At 47.0% G+C, this 18,571-nt stretch overlaps 1 protein-coding gene across 1 annotated transcript in view; it reads left to right on the top strand.

Annotated features, from left to right (window-relative positions):
- Positions 1-11,006: 11,006 nt before the first annotated feature.
- Positions 11,007-18,571, top strand: part of PIN1 (peptidylprolyl cis/trans isomerase, NIMA-interacting 1) — a 46,730-nt gene continuing 39,165 nt past the window's right edge. Inside the window, exon 1 of the mRNA XM_078680975.1 lies at positions 11,007-11,158. Coding sequence (XP_078537101.1) covers positions 11,101-11,158 — 58 coding nt within the window. The 5' untranslated portion in view covers positions 11,007-11,100. The remainder of the gene's footprint in view (positions 11,159-18,571) is intronic.

The following is an 18,571-nucleotide window of genomic DNA, read 5'->3' as shown; positions in this document are numbered from 1 at the left end:
TTTTTTAGTTTCTCCAAAATATTCTCGAGGCTTTTCCTGCCACACCGGCCTTTTGGATTGCCTTTTAAATTGCATTCGCCCCTTTTTTTTTTCGCCCCCTTTTATTCCTTTCTGTTTGCCCCTCTCTCCTTGCGTGCATAGGCTCAGGCTCTCACGTTTTCCACGGCACCGAGATGCACAGGATACGTGCTGCGCGTGAGATTTACGGCGCCTGTCGACGTGTGAGCAGATGACGCCAAGCAGTACTGACAGAGTTCAGAGTTCAGAGTCAGGCAAGTCGGCCGAGTCAGACGCCGAGAAATACCAGGTGAGATGAAGAGTGAATGAGGCCAAAGTACGAGCAATCAGAGCGGGCAAAGAGCAAAGAGCAGGACGGACTGGCGGACAGGCAGGCAGAGAAGGTCCAGGAAAGCCAGGGAAAATAGAAATTCGGCAGAAAAAAACAGAAGCCTCTGTTACCTTTTATTCTTAATTTCTTCCCTCACTGCCTTACATGCAGTGCTCTTTCTCCTTTCAAAACACAGTCCGACCTTGGGGGTGATTAGGCAAGGCACAAGTAGAGTTTAGGGTCGTAGAAAAGAGAGAAACATTGAAGGTATGTATGTATATATTCAGAGGATGGGTTTGCACGGATAACTCACAGTTTTCACAGCCAAGACCATCCGTCTTTCTTTCCCTTTATTTGGGGCACGGGAACAGGCACAGAATCACAGGATCACAGTCACAGCTACGAGCACCGAAAAAAAAGAGAAGGCATCTCAGTCCCAAACACTGCGCAAGCTCCAAACTCCGAGCTCTGAGCTCCGGTATCAGCTCCAGTATCAGGTGTCAGGATACAAGTAGCGAGGCTATCGCAAAGAAAATATGTCAAAAACTGTAGCCTGTCACGGGTTTCTTTTTTCAGTGTCTCTCCTTAGAGGGCTCAACCTTCATGCTTTCATTACATCTGGGTTTTCTTAGGCCATCTGTGCCATGGAAGGGTCGAGGTCAAGGTTAGAGTTTTTGACGAGCCTGCCCAGGCTCACAGCGCACTGCTGCTGCGACCACTCACTCCGGCGCCCGGTTTTTAAAACATAATTAAAAGGCATTGTCATTTGCAATGTCAATAGCTCAAGCTCGCATAAATGTGAGTCCTATTGTATTGAAAATGCTTGTTCTCTTTTTTGCTGAGGGTCAAACTCTGCGCATGAGGAAAATATGCGCTGGGGCCCCAAAGTGCCACTGTTGCCAGAGAGGGGTCGGGCAGAGAGCAGGGAGGAAAGGAAGCAGAAACCTAGGGCAGCGTGAAGGTGAATGTGACAGGAAGTGCAGGAGGCAGAGAGCACGTGAAGGGACAGTGCACAGTGAACCCCGAGGGTATAAAGGGTATTCACAGAGAGTTGCGGGGCAGAGAGGAGAGGTAGAAGAGACCCCAAGGGTAGAACAGGCACGGAGTACAGGGGGAGGGCAGACAGGACAGGGACAGTGAGCAGAGGCAGAGAGCACGTGAGGGAAAGTGCACAATGAACCCTGAGGTATAAAGGGTAGAGGCAGAGAGCTGTGGGGCATAGAGGAGAGGTGAAAGAGACCCCAACGGTAGAACAAGCACGGAGGACAGGTGGAGGGCAGACAGGACAGGAACAGTGAGCAGAGGCAGACAGCATGTGATGGGACAGTGTACAGTGAACCCCGAGGGTCTAAAGGGTGAAGGCTGAGAGCCAAGGGGCAGAGAGGAGCGGTGGAACAGACACCATGGGTAGAACTGGCACGGAGAACAGGGGGAGGGCAGACAGGACATAACAGGGACAGTGATTAGAGGCAGAGAGCACGTGGAGGGACAGTGCATAGTGAACCCTGAGCGTATAAAGGATGGATGCGGAGAGGTGGAAGAGACTCCAAGTGTAGAACAGGCATGGAAGACAGGGAGGGCAGACAGGACAGGGACAGTGAGCAGAGAGAGAAGATGCGAGAGAGTCCGAGGGCAAAATAAACAAGGAGAACAGGGAGGAGTGGGCAGTGAGCAGAAGGCAGAGATTGAAGGAGACAGATAGCGTACGGGTGAATGTGACAATAGGCAAGTAGCAGAGGGTGCACAAAGGATAAAGGGCAGGTAGCACAAGGGCAGTGAGCATGAGAGTACTGTCAGAAGTGAGGATATGGCAGAGAGCACGAGAGTACAGTCCGAAGTTAGGATAGGGCAGTTAGCACGAGAGTACTGTCAGAAGTCAGGATAGGGCACATAGCACAAGAGTACTGCAAGAAGTCAGGATAGGGCAGGGAGCATGAGAGTACAGTCCGAAATTAGGACAGGGCAGAGAGCACAAGAGTACAAGAGTACAGTCAGAAGTTAGGATAGGGCAGAGAGCATGAGAGTACTGTGAGAAGTCAGGATAGGGCAGAGTGCACAGAAAAGTGAGAGGTAGAAGTGAACATGGGTGGAGAGGGAGAGCACAAAGGACAGAAGAAGAGTGTGGGTAGACAGGGCAGAAGCAGTATCGGAGCACAGGATGGACAGAGACAAGTAGGGGCAGAGGTGACAACAGTAGGGGCACAATAATTGGGGCAGAGAGCCCCTCACTACTCACCAGCTCCTGCCCTGGAGTATGTACCGCACTTCGCTGCTCACCAGCTCCTGTTCCGGGGTATCTACAGAGCCTCAATGCTCACCAACTTCTGCCTACTGGGCTTCACGGCGTTTGATCGCTGAAGAGTGGTGCAGAAAATGTTTCTCACTCTGAAGCTACAGGCCCTGCCACGCACAATGCACCTCTGAGAAGCATACACACTGATTGCCACCACTTGGGCCTAGCTTCAAAAACATAACGATAGAAATGTTTCTGACCCTAGACCCTGCTGGCACACAGCGTGTATATTGCTCAGAGGTGCATGGCACTAGCAGGGCCTAGCTTCAGAAACATTTCTATCTACATGTTGTTATATGTCATCTCTTTATTGTTGTAATAACTTCACTTTCACAATTTCTTTATTAACCTTCTTGCTACTCAAATTTTCTTGAAAATGCACTATTTACCCATTCTTTTTTCAAAATTTTCTCCGGGGGACAACCCGGACCCCCTTAACATGTTCAGCCACGCTCACTGGGCTTGCTCGCCATAGTGCACTCCGACAGAAAGTTTACACCTCACCACTTTCAAATGTCACCAGCCGGGCAAGATGGCGGCCGCTACTGTGGCCGTGTGAGGTGCTCCGCTGATGACCCCGATCAGATTCCCTGTCAGCGGTGATTGCCCTCCTGAGTAACAGCTTCGGATTGTTATTTGACCAGCCCGTTACCGACCTGCTCCATATGTTTGAATGCCGCTGACTTTTGCCCGAGTTTGGGATCTGTATTGAGCCGAGTCAGAGGTGTTTCGCGTGCTCCGTGTGCTCCGGCAGCTGAAAGCTGAAGGCGGCTCGTTTCACTACTTTGGGCGTTCCCCACGGCGTAAGGAGAGAGCGGTCCCAGCTGGGCGCATCTGACTGAATGAGCGCGGAGCTCCGAGGTAGTGACTGCCTGGGCTCCGGGTGATGGATGATTACCTATTTTCACTCTGCCTCTATGTTGTTTGGAGGCTGTAACCTGCGCTCTGTTCATTTATCGAGCCAAACGTCTAAGCGTTTGAAAAGCCCGCTTATCTTCGTGTTGCAATTATTCGAACAGTCTGATAACCTACGGAACCCTACGGAACCCTGCTGAGAAGTGGAGAGCTTTGATGCCGTGGAAGAATTGAAGGTAAAAGGGGCAAAAAAGAATATATTCAATATTCAATATACCCAATAATAAACTTTCTGCGTTGGGCTTAAACTCTGTTCTTAAAAACCCTCGTAAACTTGCGATAGACTTCTCTCTATACAAGGATGGCGCCGAAGGGGAGGGGCACTGTGAGGAACAAAGGTGAGGTAGCGGCCGAGACTCCGGCTGAGACCCCAATCAGCAGGGAGCAGAGCATTCCTGGCAATAGAACAAGCAATGACACCAAAACTAGAGGTGCTACCAGCACACCGACTATAGCTTGCGCTGATGGTGTCTCTGGCAGTATGGTTACAGGAGCAGGGGGAGGAGACGCCAATGGGCAAACTTTGAAAACACAGCTTGGATCTGCAGCTGCTCCACAAACGCAAGTTCAAGGGGGGCAAGGTGCACTAGGAGCTATACAGAATCACTACCGAGACTCAGCAGCCCACCAGACCCAAGAGACACCTACCAAGCCAAAAACTGTTGCAGCAATTTTTGATAAAAGGCGGGGTGCCAGGCCGAAAGAGAATGTGGAGCTGGGCCAGGAGCATACAGATAAAAATAATGTTATGGGAGCTGGAAGAAAAGAGGTCTCGTCAGCGATAAAAGGCAATTTGGCTTCGACAGAGGAATTCACATCGGCAATGGTCGTAGTAGATTCTATCTCTCAGTCTGGTTCGATTATAGAACCATCTACTCTGGTCTTGGACAAGGGGCTCGAATCCGAGACAGATGGAAAATTCTACTCAATGTCGGACCTAACAACCTTGTCTGACAAGGAAAATGAAGTGGATAGTGCCAGCAATCTAGGGGACTGGGGGGATCTTCCTGATGACGAAGAAGTAGATGAACCTGAACAATTTTTGTCCCAGGACATGGTGAAGAAAACAAAGGATATTAGTGAAGGAGTATAGCATGGTCGAGAACAGCCTCTAGCACAGATTAACCTGGATGAAGAGCTGGAAGAGGAGTCAATTACGCTTGGCTTGATTTATAAGACTGTCATGGTGCACCGAAGTGAAACAAAAATGGAGGGACAGCGAACGCAAGGCGCTGTAAGGAAACTACAGAATAATGTACGGCGGTTGATAAAAACTTGTGCTGAAGTAACATCATGGGTGGTGGAAGTAGAGGAGAGAGTATCCTCTGCAGAAGACACCTTAGCGAAGCAACAAACTGTGGTAGAGCCCTTACAGAAATTTAAGGTCGATGTGGACTGGAAGCTCACAGACCTAGAGAATAGATCACGCCGTAATAATCTTCGCGTGCTAGGAATTGCAGAAACAAGAGAGGGGGCAGATCCTCGTAAGTTTGTTGTCCAGTTGTTCAAGGAGACATTTCCAGAATTGACTTCATGGAACTGGGAAAAAGAAGTAATTTGTGCCCATAGGTTCCCGTTTGTGGTGCGACAGCGTGGGAGGGAAAGACAGGGCGACCAAGATCCATACCCAAGGGCAATTTTAATTTGCCTAAATAATTATTTGTTGCGAGAAGCTCTCTATGATTTAGCAAGGCCGGGGAAAAAACGAATTGGTATGGGGTGTGAGTTTTTTGTTCGCCCGGACTTTTGCCCGACGATTGTCAACGAACTATGGCAAATGCGGAAGTTATTCGCTCCTTTTCAAGCAGTAAGAGCCCAGGTGTTTCTGCTCAACCCCTCCAAACTAAAAGTCATTATCAATGGTCAAACGAAGTTTTTTACATCCGGCAGGATGGCGCAGGACTATTTATCGGGTCTGGAGAAAAACGCAAAAATGCTAAAGACAAGTCATTTATTATCGGATTTTGATATCTGGAACTTATAACCTGTTATCTTATGCACTGCATTGGGAATATCTGGTGGAGGGTAGGGTCAATCACTGCATTAGTTATCTGTTGAAGTATTAATAAGGGTATATCTCTATCTAAGGATATCCACTTCTCTATTTATGTCTTAAGATATAATTGGGTACTCTGCTCTCTCTGCTAAACTATTTGTTCATGAGATAATGAGTCAATTGTAACTGTTTGGCATGCATAGGCAGAGTAGGGCAAATTCTTTCTTTTTTTTTTTTCTTTTTCTTCTCCTTTTAGGGAAATGTGTAGGTCTTGTTTCTTTGTAGCTATGCAATGTATAGTATTTATTGATTTCGGATCTAAAACTTGGTACCCAAAATTAATCTAATTCTGTTTAGAGGAGAATACAATCGTGTTTAAGACAGTGTTTAAGAGAGGGGATAGAGAGTGCCTTATGAGTGTGGTAGGGAATTTGATGGGGCGGGGGAACGGTTGTTGCACCTCAACATCACTGAGGACTGCGTCCTTAGGCCTCACTCTGGGTGGGGGGGTGTGGGGGGAGGGGGGAGGGCGACGTTGGCTGTGGCATGGGGTGGGGGTGGAAGAGTGGGGAGGCTATAAAATTAAAAAAATCATAGACTCATTTTGCAGAATTGGCAGTACAGATTGTCTATACAATGATAGGCATGTACTACGGAACATTATTAATGCTGAGGAAAGCTTATCTATGTTTGATTCTTCTATGTTTTGATGGCGCAGGATAAACTTGCTATAGGCACTTGGAATATTTGTGGCCTCAACGATCCCAAAAAGCGGGCTCTTTTTTCTAAAATTGTCAATTCTATGCGGGTAGATATACTTTGTATACAGGAGACACATATACCATGGGGGAAGCGGGATTGCCTAAGGTTGCCTGGGTTCGAGGTTTTAGTTTGTTCTAAACAGACCTCTATGATTAGAGGGGTCGCCATATTTATGAAGAGTGGCGTAGGTCTATGTAAAAGGACATTGGGGGATAGAATGGGTAGGTGGGCCATTGTGGAATTGTGTATAGGTGGTAAATTGTTAACAATCTGCAATGTATATGGGTCGAATTTAGACGATCCGGATGTGTTCAAATATTTAGACGTTGAATTGGCAGCCTGGCCTAGCCCACTTCTTCTATGTGGAGATATGAATATTAATATTTTAAGTGATTTTGACCTTGCCAGCGCTCATAATTATGTGGGGAGAAAGCCAAAAGTATTTAAAGCTCTTCAGGCTCTTCTTCAGGAACATGGGATTGCAGATCTATGGTTTCTGCATAATAAAATAGAGGATGGATTTACGTTTTATTCTATACCTCACAAGAAAAATGCTAGGCTAGACTATGTTTTTCTGTCAAAACAGGTGGCTGCTGCTTCTGCTATTTTCTGCCCACCACAGCTCCTTTCTGACCTTAATCCACTGATTGCTGAATGTCCTTGTCCGCGAATTAGGAAACCACCTAGGGATTGGACGTTTGAAAGGAAGCTATTATTTGATGAGGGATACTGCTTACACATTAAAAAATGGGTAGCTCAATTGTTGAATATTAACAGGGGATCAGCCACAGACCAAGTTGTTTGGGATACGCTGAAAGCTGGACTATGGGGCGAGACTAAAAGCTTTTCCTCTTTTAGGTGGAATTCAGAACAAGAGCGGATGCGCACTGGGATTAAAGAGCTTAGGGAGGCAGAAATTGAACTCACTTTAAATATTAAGTATGGACATGATATAGTGCCCTGCCAACAAAAGGTAGCGATTCTCAAAGCCCGGCTGCTGGAGTCTTTCGGGCAGGACCTAGCGACTAAGTATCAACAATATCGCACAGAGATGTTTGAGTTCGGTGAGAACTCGGGCCGGGACCTGGCAAAAAGACTTCGCCAGCGAAGTATACAGAGTCAGGTTGTAAGGATCCAGGACGAACGCGGAATAATACGCGAAACTCAAGAAGAGGTTAACAAAGTGTTCCTGGATTTTTACTCCTCTCTATATCGAGAAGATACTTCGGGGCTTAATACAGAGAGGGTTGTGGAAGATTTCTTAGCAGATGTTGAGACTGCTGTTATTTCTCCCGAACAAGCCGAATTTCTGGCCACCCCCATTCAATGGGAGGAGGTCGAGCTCGCTGTAAAATCTTTGGCTAATGGTAAGGCTAGTGGCCCAGACGCAGTCCCACTAGAATTCGACAAGGTTTTTTTAGCTGAAATTGGACAGTTTTTTCTTGAGGTCTTAAGATCAGCCCAGAGGGGGATAGTCCCGGAATCATGGCAAAATGCAACCATAGTGTTGTTTAAAAAAAAGGGTAAACCTGAGTTGTTACCATCTTCATTTAGGCCGATCTCCCTAATCAATAGCGACTCGAAAATGTATTCAAAAATTATGGCAGGCCGACTCGTGAAAGTGATCACTTCACTGGTCTCTATACATCAGCACGGATTCATACCGGGTCGGGATACAGCTGATCATGTTAGACGCTCCATTGCATTACTGGACTGGGCCCATGTTACAAACTCTCCCCTCGGGTTGATCCTGTTGGACGCCGAGAAGGCGTTCGACAGGGTCTCCTGGGGGTTCTTGTCGGCTGTCCTGAAGTGGAAGAGATTTCCAAAAGAATTTATACAGGCGATTTGTGCGATGTATCTCTTTCCAAGAGCGCAACTTCGTATCTCTGGACAGCAGACTAGTTTCTTTTCCATCACTAGGGGCACGCGACAGGGGTGTCCTTGTTCACCCCTGCTGTTTGCCCTGTACATAGACCACTTTCTTTCTAAAATCGAAGCTAATCAGAGCATAGTACCGATAAGAGCTGGTAATATGTCGTATAATCTGTAAGCGTATGCAGATGATATAGTCGTCATAACATCAGACGTCCCATCTGCATTTAGGGAACTCAAGGAACTAGCAGGGCGCTTCGGGGCAGTATCGGGCTATAAGCTCAATGTCTCAAAGACTCAGGTGATTCAGTCGCCTGGCATGGCAATTTCTGATGCCCCAGTCGTTCCCGAAGCTATGTATTTAGGGGTGCGTATAACCTCCGTAGTGGATAGTATTCCGGATCTAAATATTCTACCGGTGATAGATGAAGTAAACACTAAATTGGAGCGACTTGATAGCCTACATTTATCTTTATATGGACGCTGCAGCGTCATTAAAATGTTATTCCTTCCTAAGTTTTTATATCTGTTTAGAACCATCCCTCTTTTGTTTTCTCAAACAAGTTTGACAAAGGCAGATAGAGTTTGTCACAGGTTTTTGTGGGGCCATAGGCGCGCACATCGGGTAGCCAAATGGATGTGTCTTCCCCGTGATCGAGGGGGCTGGTCGGTTCCCAGTCTCGTTATGTACTATTGGGCAGCAATGTTACAAGCAATAGGCGTGTTATTATGTGGAGATAAAGCGAACGTACCAATATGTAATCGCCCTACTATTTTTGAGATTGGGCTGGGGTCTGGTACAAAGGGTATTTTACTCGATGTCCTTGAACCGAGTTATTATAAGAGAACTCGTTTCAAAGTTTTGATTGCTGCATGCACTATTTGGCGATTTATAAGGAGGAAATTAGCTATCCCAAATATGAATTTATATAAGCCTTTAAAAGCCACTCAAATGTTTCCTAATATCTTTCAGGATTGCGTTATGCATAGTTGGCAAAGCAAGGGTATCTATGGGCTGGGTGATATAGTGGAGGACGGAGTGGTTTTACCCTACAGTGATATTAGGAACAAATTTAAGTTATCTCCACGCGACTTCTTTAAGTACTTACAGATTCAAAGCTTCATCCAAAAATACCTGAAGTAAACACCTGGTATGCTGGAGAAAGTACCAATTATCGAACTGATCAAGAAGAGAAGCAGAATAGGAATGTTGTATCATTATATAGTTTCAACTCTTCCGGATGATCTAACAGTTCAAAGCGCTAAGTGGGAATCGAAACTTGGAAGGGCTGGTATTGATTTAACTTCGGTGTTAGAACTTGCCAGTCAGGTTATTGTGTCAGGCTCACTTAAGACACAAAGTTACATGGCAATGTTAGATTTATACTACACGCCCGCTAAGATTGCAAAGTGGGGAGCCACAAAGGGTAATGCCTGTGCACGATGTGGGCTAATGGCAGCCGATATAATACATATGTTTCATTCCTGTCCAACCCTTTGTGGGTTTTTAGAAGATATTGAGTGCTTTATTAATGCTACACTTAAGATTAGATGTGCATTGACTGGTGATATTTGGGGTTGAGGTCGGTAACATATCAGTAGGCAGTAATTCCCTATATGAATCAGCCCTTATATTTATTGCGATGTTGCAGGTCCGTCTGTGCATAACATTGCAGTGGCTTTCTCCGGAAGCCCCAACTTTTGTGCAGTGGCGAGCAAGATTGTTAGCTATACACCGGCTAGAATTTTCCGTTTTTTCATGTAAAGGGGTGAGGAGGCGACAACTAGCAACCAGGATTTGGGCGCCGGTGGCGGAATGGGTTGGATAAAGGAATAGCAATTCGATTGTAGCATTATCATTTTCTATGTTTTCCTTTCTGTTCTGCTTCCTTATTCTCAAATTTTAGGAATGTTTTGTTGCACCATTTGCCTAATTTGTTTAACGGCTCTCTTTGTAATTCTGTATTAATAACCAACTCTGCTATGTAAGTAGGAATTTGTATCTCTAAATGTCTGGTCTCAATAAATAAAAATAAAAAAAATCAAAAATCAAATGTCACCAGCCACCACTGACTGTGATCCATTTTGTGTTATGTCTGACCCGTTTCGTGTTACACGTTATTCAGGTCTTTATACCCACGTATATTTCTCCCTCTTATCGAAGTTGAAATATTGACATGTATGGTTTAAGCTATTGGCATTGTAAATGACAACGCCATTTATTTTTCTGTTTTCAAAACCAACACATAAATATAAGGTTTGTCATTTACAATACCAAGAGATCAAACTTTTACAAATGAGCGACCTATTGCATTGCAAATGCTTGTTCATCCAAAGCCACTAGTCCAGTCGAATTAGGTAAACAACGCGGCCATCTTTGAAAGTGACATTTTGACTGTAATTACGATGGCGTGGCATATTCATTGACAAGTTTGGACGAAATTAAGAGCAGATTTTCATAAATAAAATAGTACATCTAAAAAGCAGTAGACAAGACACATTCAGTGCCGCCAGTAAGACGTCAAATAATTATTGGGGCACATACAGTCAAAATATTCTCTCATAAAATGGTAATTGAACCAAACATGGTCTTATTCCTGGAGTACTGTAATTTCTGTTTCATATTATCAAAACAAAAATTGCGCCATTATAAAATGTCCGTCGCAAGGGCCATATGTGTCCAAGTACAATCACAAGTCTGTGCAAGGTTCATGAAATAAGCCAATGAGCACTCGATTTAAGTGGCGGGACTGTAAAAAGGAACCAGTCACAGTCCGCTTTTACTCACCTAGCCGACTTCGATTCAGGAACCTAGCCTCTTTCTCCCCGTTCAGCCAATCAGAGGGTAGCTCTGCCCGATTCGGTGACGTCAGCGCGCTGGGCGTGGTCCTTGTTTTTGGTACATCTACTTCACAGCATTAGCCAAACAAGATGGCTGATGATGAGAAGCTGCCGTCTGGGTGGGAGAAGCGCATGAGTCGCAGTTCAGGTGAGGGAACTAACAGTGTAATGATGCTTAACCCGAGAAATTCGAAGTACGAGGTACGCCCGAGGTGTTACTGCACCTTCTGTGCATGCATAGGTTATTGCATCTTGCAGTCGTGCGTACTGCCGCAGAGGAGAACCTATGACTGTCCATTGTGGGCGTGGCTCTCGGCCCTGCAGCCTTTCCCGGGGTGGTGTGTTCCTATGCATTTATTTCTTTAATGGTGCTACCGCGTATGTGATTTTCCTGGAAGAGTGCAGCGAAAGTGCTGATAATTTTGTCCCGTTTTTCTGTGAAGTCAAGGATACTTGTCTGATGGTGTATTAAGGCCCTTATGCCTATTGCGCATGAATCTTACCCTCGAAGGTAAACGTGATTGCTTTGGATAATTGCTGGAGCGTAGGTAATGACCCACCTTTAAAAAATAAAAAGAAAAAGTGCCTTCTGCTGTTCTGCGTCTCGAAGCATAAAAAACAACAAAGCAGAATCACTGACATACATAGTGAACACTCGCTTATTTGGTTTACACTTTTAAAGACGTAAACGCAGATACAACTTCACTAATATATGGATGGAAACACGTGGCGTTTGTAGAGACATTACGTGGCGTTTGTAGAGACATTTGAGGTCACTTCGTCTGTGGCCTTAAGAGTGTCTCTCTAAGCATAAAAAAACAACAAAGCAGAACCACTGACATACATAGTGAACACTCGCTTATTTGGTTTACACTTTTAAAGACGTAAACGCAGATACAACTTCACTAATATATGGATGGAAACAAGTGGCGTTTGTAGAGACATTTGAGGTCACTGCGTCTGTGGCCTTAAGAGTGTCTCATAAACTTGGTGCAAATGCATGTCCGTTTGTCTTATGCAAGTAGTTCTAAGCAAATGAAAGCGAACATAGGAGTGCTAGTGGTAATTACATGATTGTTGCACTTGTTGTGCCCTGAGACATTATCGGGTGTTGTATTTATGCAAATCCAGGGCTTTGTTTTTCCTCTGATTTTTCCAATGCATGTTGATGCAGCTTGTGACCTGCTTAAACTTTTTATTGGTTGTGGTACAGTGCTGCTGACATTATTTGCTGAAGAGTAGCAAAACGGAGTGTGGGTTACACTTTCAGTCCCCATTGAAGTGAATTACTGTACAGTATGCGGATATTGCTTAATCACCAAAAATGTGTATTTGGAGCAGTGAGCTACTGGTTTAATTGCCTAATGACATTGATTGGGGAAAAGTGTTTTCTTTTGTACTCGCTTAAGGATATCCCATGCATAGCTGCACTCGGGCCTATCTCCCCATTTAAATAAAGTAATGTCTTGTCTCTTAAAACATATTGGACACAAAGGGACCTGCTACAACTCCTTGACATGCATTGAGCACATTGAGAAACTTTTATGCTGTTGAGTTATTCTGCTTTTTGGTCAATGGATGTTGCTTAAATTTTGAGTTAAGTGTGGACCTCCTTGATGAAGTCACAGTCCTGGTAACTACATTGTACATGAGCACATAAGCCGAGTTAGAAGCTCATGTGAGGGTAATATCTGGTTAACAGTGGCATTCTGGTGCCTAGGTAGAGCACCGTGATTGTACCTGAAAAAGTTGATTGGTGTCGGAAGCAACCATGCACATTTAAACTGTCAAGAGGTACAGAAATCACAAAGATAAGCCCCAGAACCCTGTATGGAAAGAATTTTTTTGGCTAGTTGAACTGTTTGTTTGGACTCATGCAACTTTATTTTAATTAACTCTTCTCTAATCTGTTTACTTTGAAAGTCTTGGATGTCATTATCTCCAAATGTATGCTTTAAAATCACCACAGACCGGTTTCAAAGTTTAAGCCCACCTCAATATAAAAAAAATCTTGTATCCTAGTTCTACAGGAATTACGTACTCCTCCTTGTGTAATAGACAAATCAATGAATCTACCAGCTTATCCTGAAACACTAGTTTGTCCCTTTCCAAATTGACTAATAAAATGGAAGCATTGGCAAAGCCACGTACGAGCTATTGGCTAGGGTGGTGTGGACCAGACCAGCAGCAATTGAGGAGGAGGGTGGGTAGTAGGGCAAACAACAAAGCGACAAGGAGGAAGGGTTGAAAGTCAAAAGTACCTTTGGAAGCACTCTGGGCGAGGGAAGCAGTACTTGGGCCATGCTCCAGGGTAGGGTCAAATATACAAAGAGGATGTGTAGCCTGCACTCTCTAACCAAAGAGAACCGAGAAGTGAAAGTAACTTAAGTCAGCCAATGGTAAGCAGTGGGTGGACTCTAAGCCCCCATAGGTAAACAAAATATCTCACAAGCATGCGCTCTAAATCTCTAAAATATACGGAGAGGGAGGGGCAAACTTTTGTAGGCAAAGGTGTTCAAAGATACTGAAGTGCACAAAACTACTAACCGTGCTCCAAAACGTTTGGAGGTGTTGGGTTGAAGGCAGGATAGTTCTTAAGGAAGGGTCTGGGATGTGTCCTACTGTCTGAGGGGAAACTTCCTTTACCACGCAGGTCATTGTGTTCTCTCGCTTATTTTTTTAGGTTTCGGCTACCGTCCCACTGCGTAAGCAGTGGGTGGGCGGAGCCGAAATCTTTTGTTAGTACTATGGGGGCCTGAACACGCCCCTCTTCATTGGCTGGCCTCGTAAATGCTGGCCAGCCATTGGAGGAGAGGAGCGTCACTGAGTTCAGGGCCCGCCTTGACGCGATTCGGGGGCGTTTCCGTGTCTTTTTTTAAGTCACACCCTCTCCTCTTCCCATTGGCTGGAATTTTACCTTCCAGCCAATGGGAAGGGGAGAGCACGCCCCCGGATCCCTACAGGACGCTGTGCTTTCCGAGCAGCGTCTACGGAGGCCATGCGGTAAGCCTTGCCCCCCTGTTTGTGCCGTTGTTTCTTGTTTTAATTTGTAAACGTTTAATTTCTATGGCATATGCTTGTAAAAAAATAAGTAACACAATGTATGCTTGCTGTAGCCAGGCCTATTGGCTTTGACAGTGCTCGCTTTGTGAATGCACGTCGGCTCGCAGCTCCCTGCTTGGGGCACGGGAGGGCACTGTGGCTGAAGGCAGAGGGGCAGACAGCGGGCAGCAGCTCTTATCTAATGCTGGTTTGACGTCTCCGTCTACCCCCGGCATTCAGCGAATTCCTCCCTGCGCGGCGGCCGCAGAGGGGGCAGAACACACTGTGCCTGCTCGCTCTGACTCCTTGTGAAGCGGTCGCTCCACCCTTCCTCCCGACCTCGTAGCGCTTTATTGGTATCGTAGCGCTACTTCTCCCCACTGCCACACTTTATTTGTATTGATTCTGCACACGGTCTGTAGCGTAGCGCTCCGCACTGCTTACATTGTGTTTACTATTTAAATTGTGCCTGTGTGCGTGACGCTGCTTCTCCCCACTGCCATACCTTAATCAAATTGATCTAGCTCCCGGTCTGTAGCGTAAGCGCATCGCTCTCACTGTGTTTATTATTTATATCGTGCCTGTGTGCGTGTCGCTGCTTCTCCCCACTGCCATACCTTTAATCAATTGATTTGGAACCCGGTCTGAGGCATAGTGCTCTGCATTGCTTGGTTTGGTGATTTGATTTATATAGCGCCTGTGTGCTCCACCGCTAGATCGCATTACCCGCATTGCCGCCCTGAGCACAACTGCTGCCTGATTGCGCCCATAGCGTCCTGTTGTCCTTTTTGTTGTTTGTCCACCATTTTGCTGTGTCTGCAGCCCGTCCCTCCCCCCTACGCTCCCGCCTCCCAGCTCCCCCTCCCACGCTCCGCCCCCCTCCACCTCTCTACTTATGACAGATGCATCAACGCGCAGCGTCCACGCGCTGCGGCCGCGCCAAAGGTAAGCCTGTCTACGCCTGGACCGCGCCCAGAGCCAGCCCCCCTGGTCCCCGCTTCACCCATCCTCCCCGCATTACATACAACACCTCCTCCCTCCTTGCACTTAACCCCGGCCGACTCCCTATCTGTGCCCAAGCCGCACCGGGACACACCCATGGACCCTTCACCTGCCACTCCTGCAAATTCACCTGCGTCAAGCCCCAATCCAAATCCACTAACACCAAACAGAGAGCCACCACCAACCACCTCAAATGCATCCTTCTCAACACCCGCTCGGTTCACAAACACGCAATCGACCTTTGGAACCTACTCGAAACCATTTCTCCGGACATCGCCTTCCTAACAGAAACCTGGATGAATGCCTCGTCAGCTCCAGACATCTCCATAGCCATCCCGGACGGCTACAAGATCATCCGTAAGGACCGCCCCATCCAAACAGGAGGAGGCATCGCCATCGTCCACAAGAACACCATCCGCGTCTCAACGAGCTCAGATGACAATCTCGCTATCGCCGAACACCTTCACTTCCAGATCCACACCGACCCCAAGACAACACTTAGGGGCACCCTCCTCTACAGGCCACCAGGACCCCAAACAAAATTCAGCGAAGACATCACTGACTTTATCACCCCACACGCCCTCCCTTCGGAAGAATACATTCTACTGGGAGACCTCAATTTTCATCTGGAAAAGATCAACGACAATAACACCACCACCCTTCTGGACAATCTCGCCAATCTTGGACTCAAACAACTTGTTAACACCCACACACACTATGCAGGACACACACTCGACCCTATCTTCACTTCCAGCAAGCATATCTCCTTCACTCATACCACACCCCTCCACTGGACGGACCACAGCTGCATCCACTTTATTTACAATAAGACCTCGACCCACAGCCACCCTCAACCAACTCTGCGAAGAAATTGGAACAAAATCACCATCGACCAGATCTCAACATCGCTTCTTCAAAACCCCCCTGCCTATTCAACGAACCCTAACCAAGCCGCCATCAACCTCACACAATGGATAACCCAAACCGCCGACAAATTAGCACCCTTGGAAAAACATCAAAGGAAGCAAGAACGCCCCCTGGTTCAACGATGACCTTAAGAAATCCAAGAAGCTCTGCCGTTCCCTGGAGAAAACTTGGAAAACAGACCCCAAAGGAAGCAAGAACGCCCCCTGGTTCAACGATGACCTTAAGAAATCCAAGAAGCTCTGCCGTTCCCTGGAGAAAACTTGGAAAACAGACCCAAACACTATCACCCAAGCCGCCTTCAAAAACGCCACCCGCAAACACCAACTAATACGGACAGCCAAGAAATCAGCACTCAAAGACCGACTTGACAACAACGCCCACAACAGCAAGGAACTTTTCAACATCATCAAAGAATTCACCAATCCCACCGCCAGCTCTAACGACATCACCCCCTCTCAAGTCCTCTGTGACTCCCTTGCCTCATTCTTTCATGACAAAATCGCCGACATCCATAACAGCTTCGACAGTCAACCTGCAAACCAGTCCACCCCACTCACCTCCGAACCGTTACCTCCTCCGAATATCCTTCTCGAATGGAACACAATCACCACAGAAGAGACCATTCGACTGATGAACTCCATCCACTCAGGTTCCCCTACAGACCCATGTCCCCATCATATCTTCAACAAAGCAAACTCCATCATCGCACCCCATCTCCGAGATGTCATCAACTGCTCCCTTAACTCCGCCACATTTCCAGAAAGCTGGAAACACGCCGAACTCGGAGCCCTTCTGAAGAAACCCACAGCTGACCCCACCGAACTCAAAAACTACCGCCCCATCTCGCTCCTCCCATTCCCTGCCAAAGTCATTGAGAAAGCCATTAACAATCAGCTCGCCACCTTCCTCGAAACCAACAAATCACTCGACCCCTCACAGTCTGGCTTCCGAGCCAAACACAGCACCGAGACCGCCCTCATCGCAGCAACAGACGACATTCGAACACTACTGGACAACGGAGACACAGTCGCCCTTATCCTCCTTGACCTCTCCGCAGCCTTCGACACAGTCTGCCATAACACCCTGATACAACGCCTCACAAACATCGGAATTCAAGGAAAAGCATTGGACTGGATCATTTCGTTCCTCGCTGGAAGAACTCCGAGAGTCCGCCTCCCCCCTTTTAAGTCAGAGGCCACCGAAGTCATCTGCGGCGTCCCGCAAGGATCATCACTCAGCCCCACCCTCTTCAACATCTACATGAGCCCCCTCGCAACCATCGCACGTCAACACAACCTCAACGTCATTTCCTACGCTGATGACACTCGGCTGATCCTCTCACTCACCAAAGACCCAACCACCGCCAAAACCAATCTACACGAAGGGATGAAAGAAGTAGCCGAGTGGATGAAGCATAGCCGTCTGAAACTGAACTCGGACAAAACGGAAGTCCTCATCTTAGGCTCATCCCCTTCCGCCTGGGACAACTCTTGGTGGCCAACGGACCTAGGAAAAGCCCCCATACCGACGGACCACGCACGGAACCTGGGCATCATCCTGGACTCCTCACTCTCGATGACCAGACAAGTCAACGCCGTCTCATCCTCATGCTTCAACATACTACGCATGCTCAAAAAAACATTTCACTGGATCCCCACCGAAACAAGAAAAACGGTCACCCACGCACTGGTTACAGGCCGCCTTGACTACGGAAACACCCTTTACGCCGGTTCCACCGCGAAACTACAGAAAAAACTCCAACGCATCCAAAATGCTTCAGCCAGACTCATACTAGACATCCCCCGCACAGACCACATCTCCGCTCACCTGAAAGACCTTCACTGGCTCCCCGTCAACAAGAGAATAACGTTCCGTCTCCTCACCCACGCACACAAAGCCCTTTACGAACTTGGACCTGATTGCCTCAACACGCGCCTTTCCTTTTACACCCCCACCCGCCAGCTGCGTTCGTCCAACCAAGCCCTCGCCGCTGTACCGCGCATCCACAAGGCCACCATGGGAGGAAGATCCTTCTCCTACTTAGCGGCCAAGACCTGGAATTCCCTTCCCATCCACCTCCGCCTTACTCAAAACCACCTAGCCTTCAGAAAACAACTTAAAGCATGGATATTCGATAAGTAATCCTCCCCCCCTTCCTCAAGCGCCTTGAGACCCTATGGGTATATAGTGCGCTATATAAATTCTGACTTGACTTGGCCTTGTTTTCTTCTTTCCTGAAAATGCTAAAAGGATAGCACTTGTAGGTTAACAAAGGCTTGTACAAGAAAGTCGTGTCTCAACTTTGCGCATGCGCAATTGCAGCGCCCAAGGTGCGTTCGCGCGAGATCTTGGGAGAAGACTGCAGTTTGATGGTAGACGTGTGTTTCGATTGAATGTTGGGGTTCCGTAGTATGGTCTTTCGAGCAAGTGTTAATTCTGAGCTCTGTGCTCCGAAAGGAAGGCCGTTGTGTGTGATTTCTCTGTTTTTCTTCGAATGACAGCTCGCGTGTACTCGGCTTTTTTTTCTCAGTGCTATCTCTGTTCAGGAGGAGCTGCGCATGTGTGTTGTTCATATGGCGGAAGTTGCTTG

The sequence above is a fragment of the Lissotriton helveticus genome, chromosome 1_1 (genome assembly GCF_964261635.1).
Source record: "Lissotriton helveticus chromosome 1_1, aLisHel1.1, whole genome shotgun sequence".
NCBI classification, from domain to species: Eukaryota; Metazoa; Chordata; class Amphibia; order Caudata; family Salamandridae; genus Lissotriton; species Lissotriton helveticus.
The sequence above is the reverse complement of the archived record's forward strand: the minus strand, read 5'-3'. Positions and strand labels throughout refer to the sequence as shown.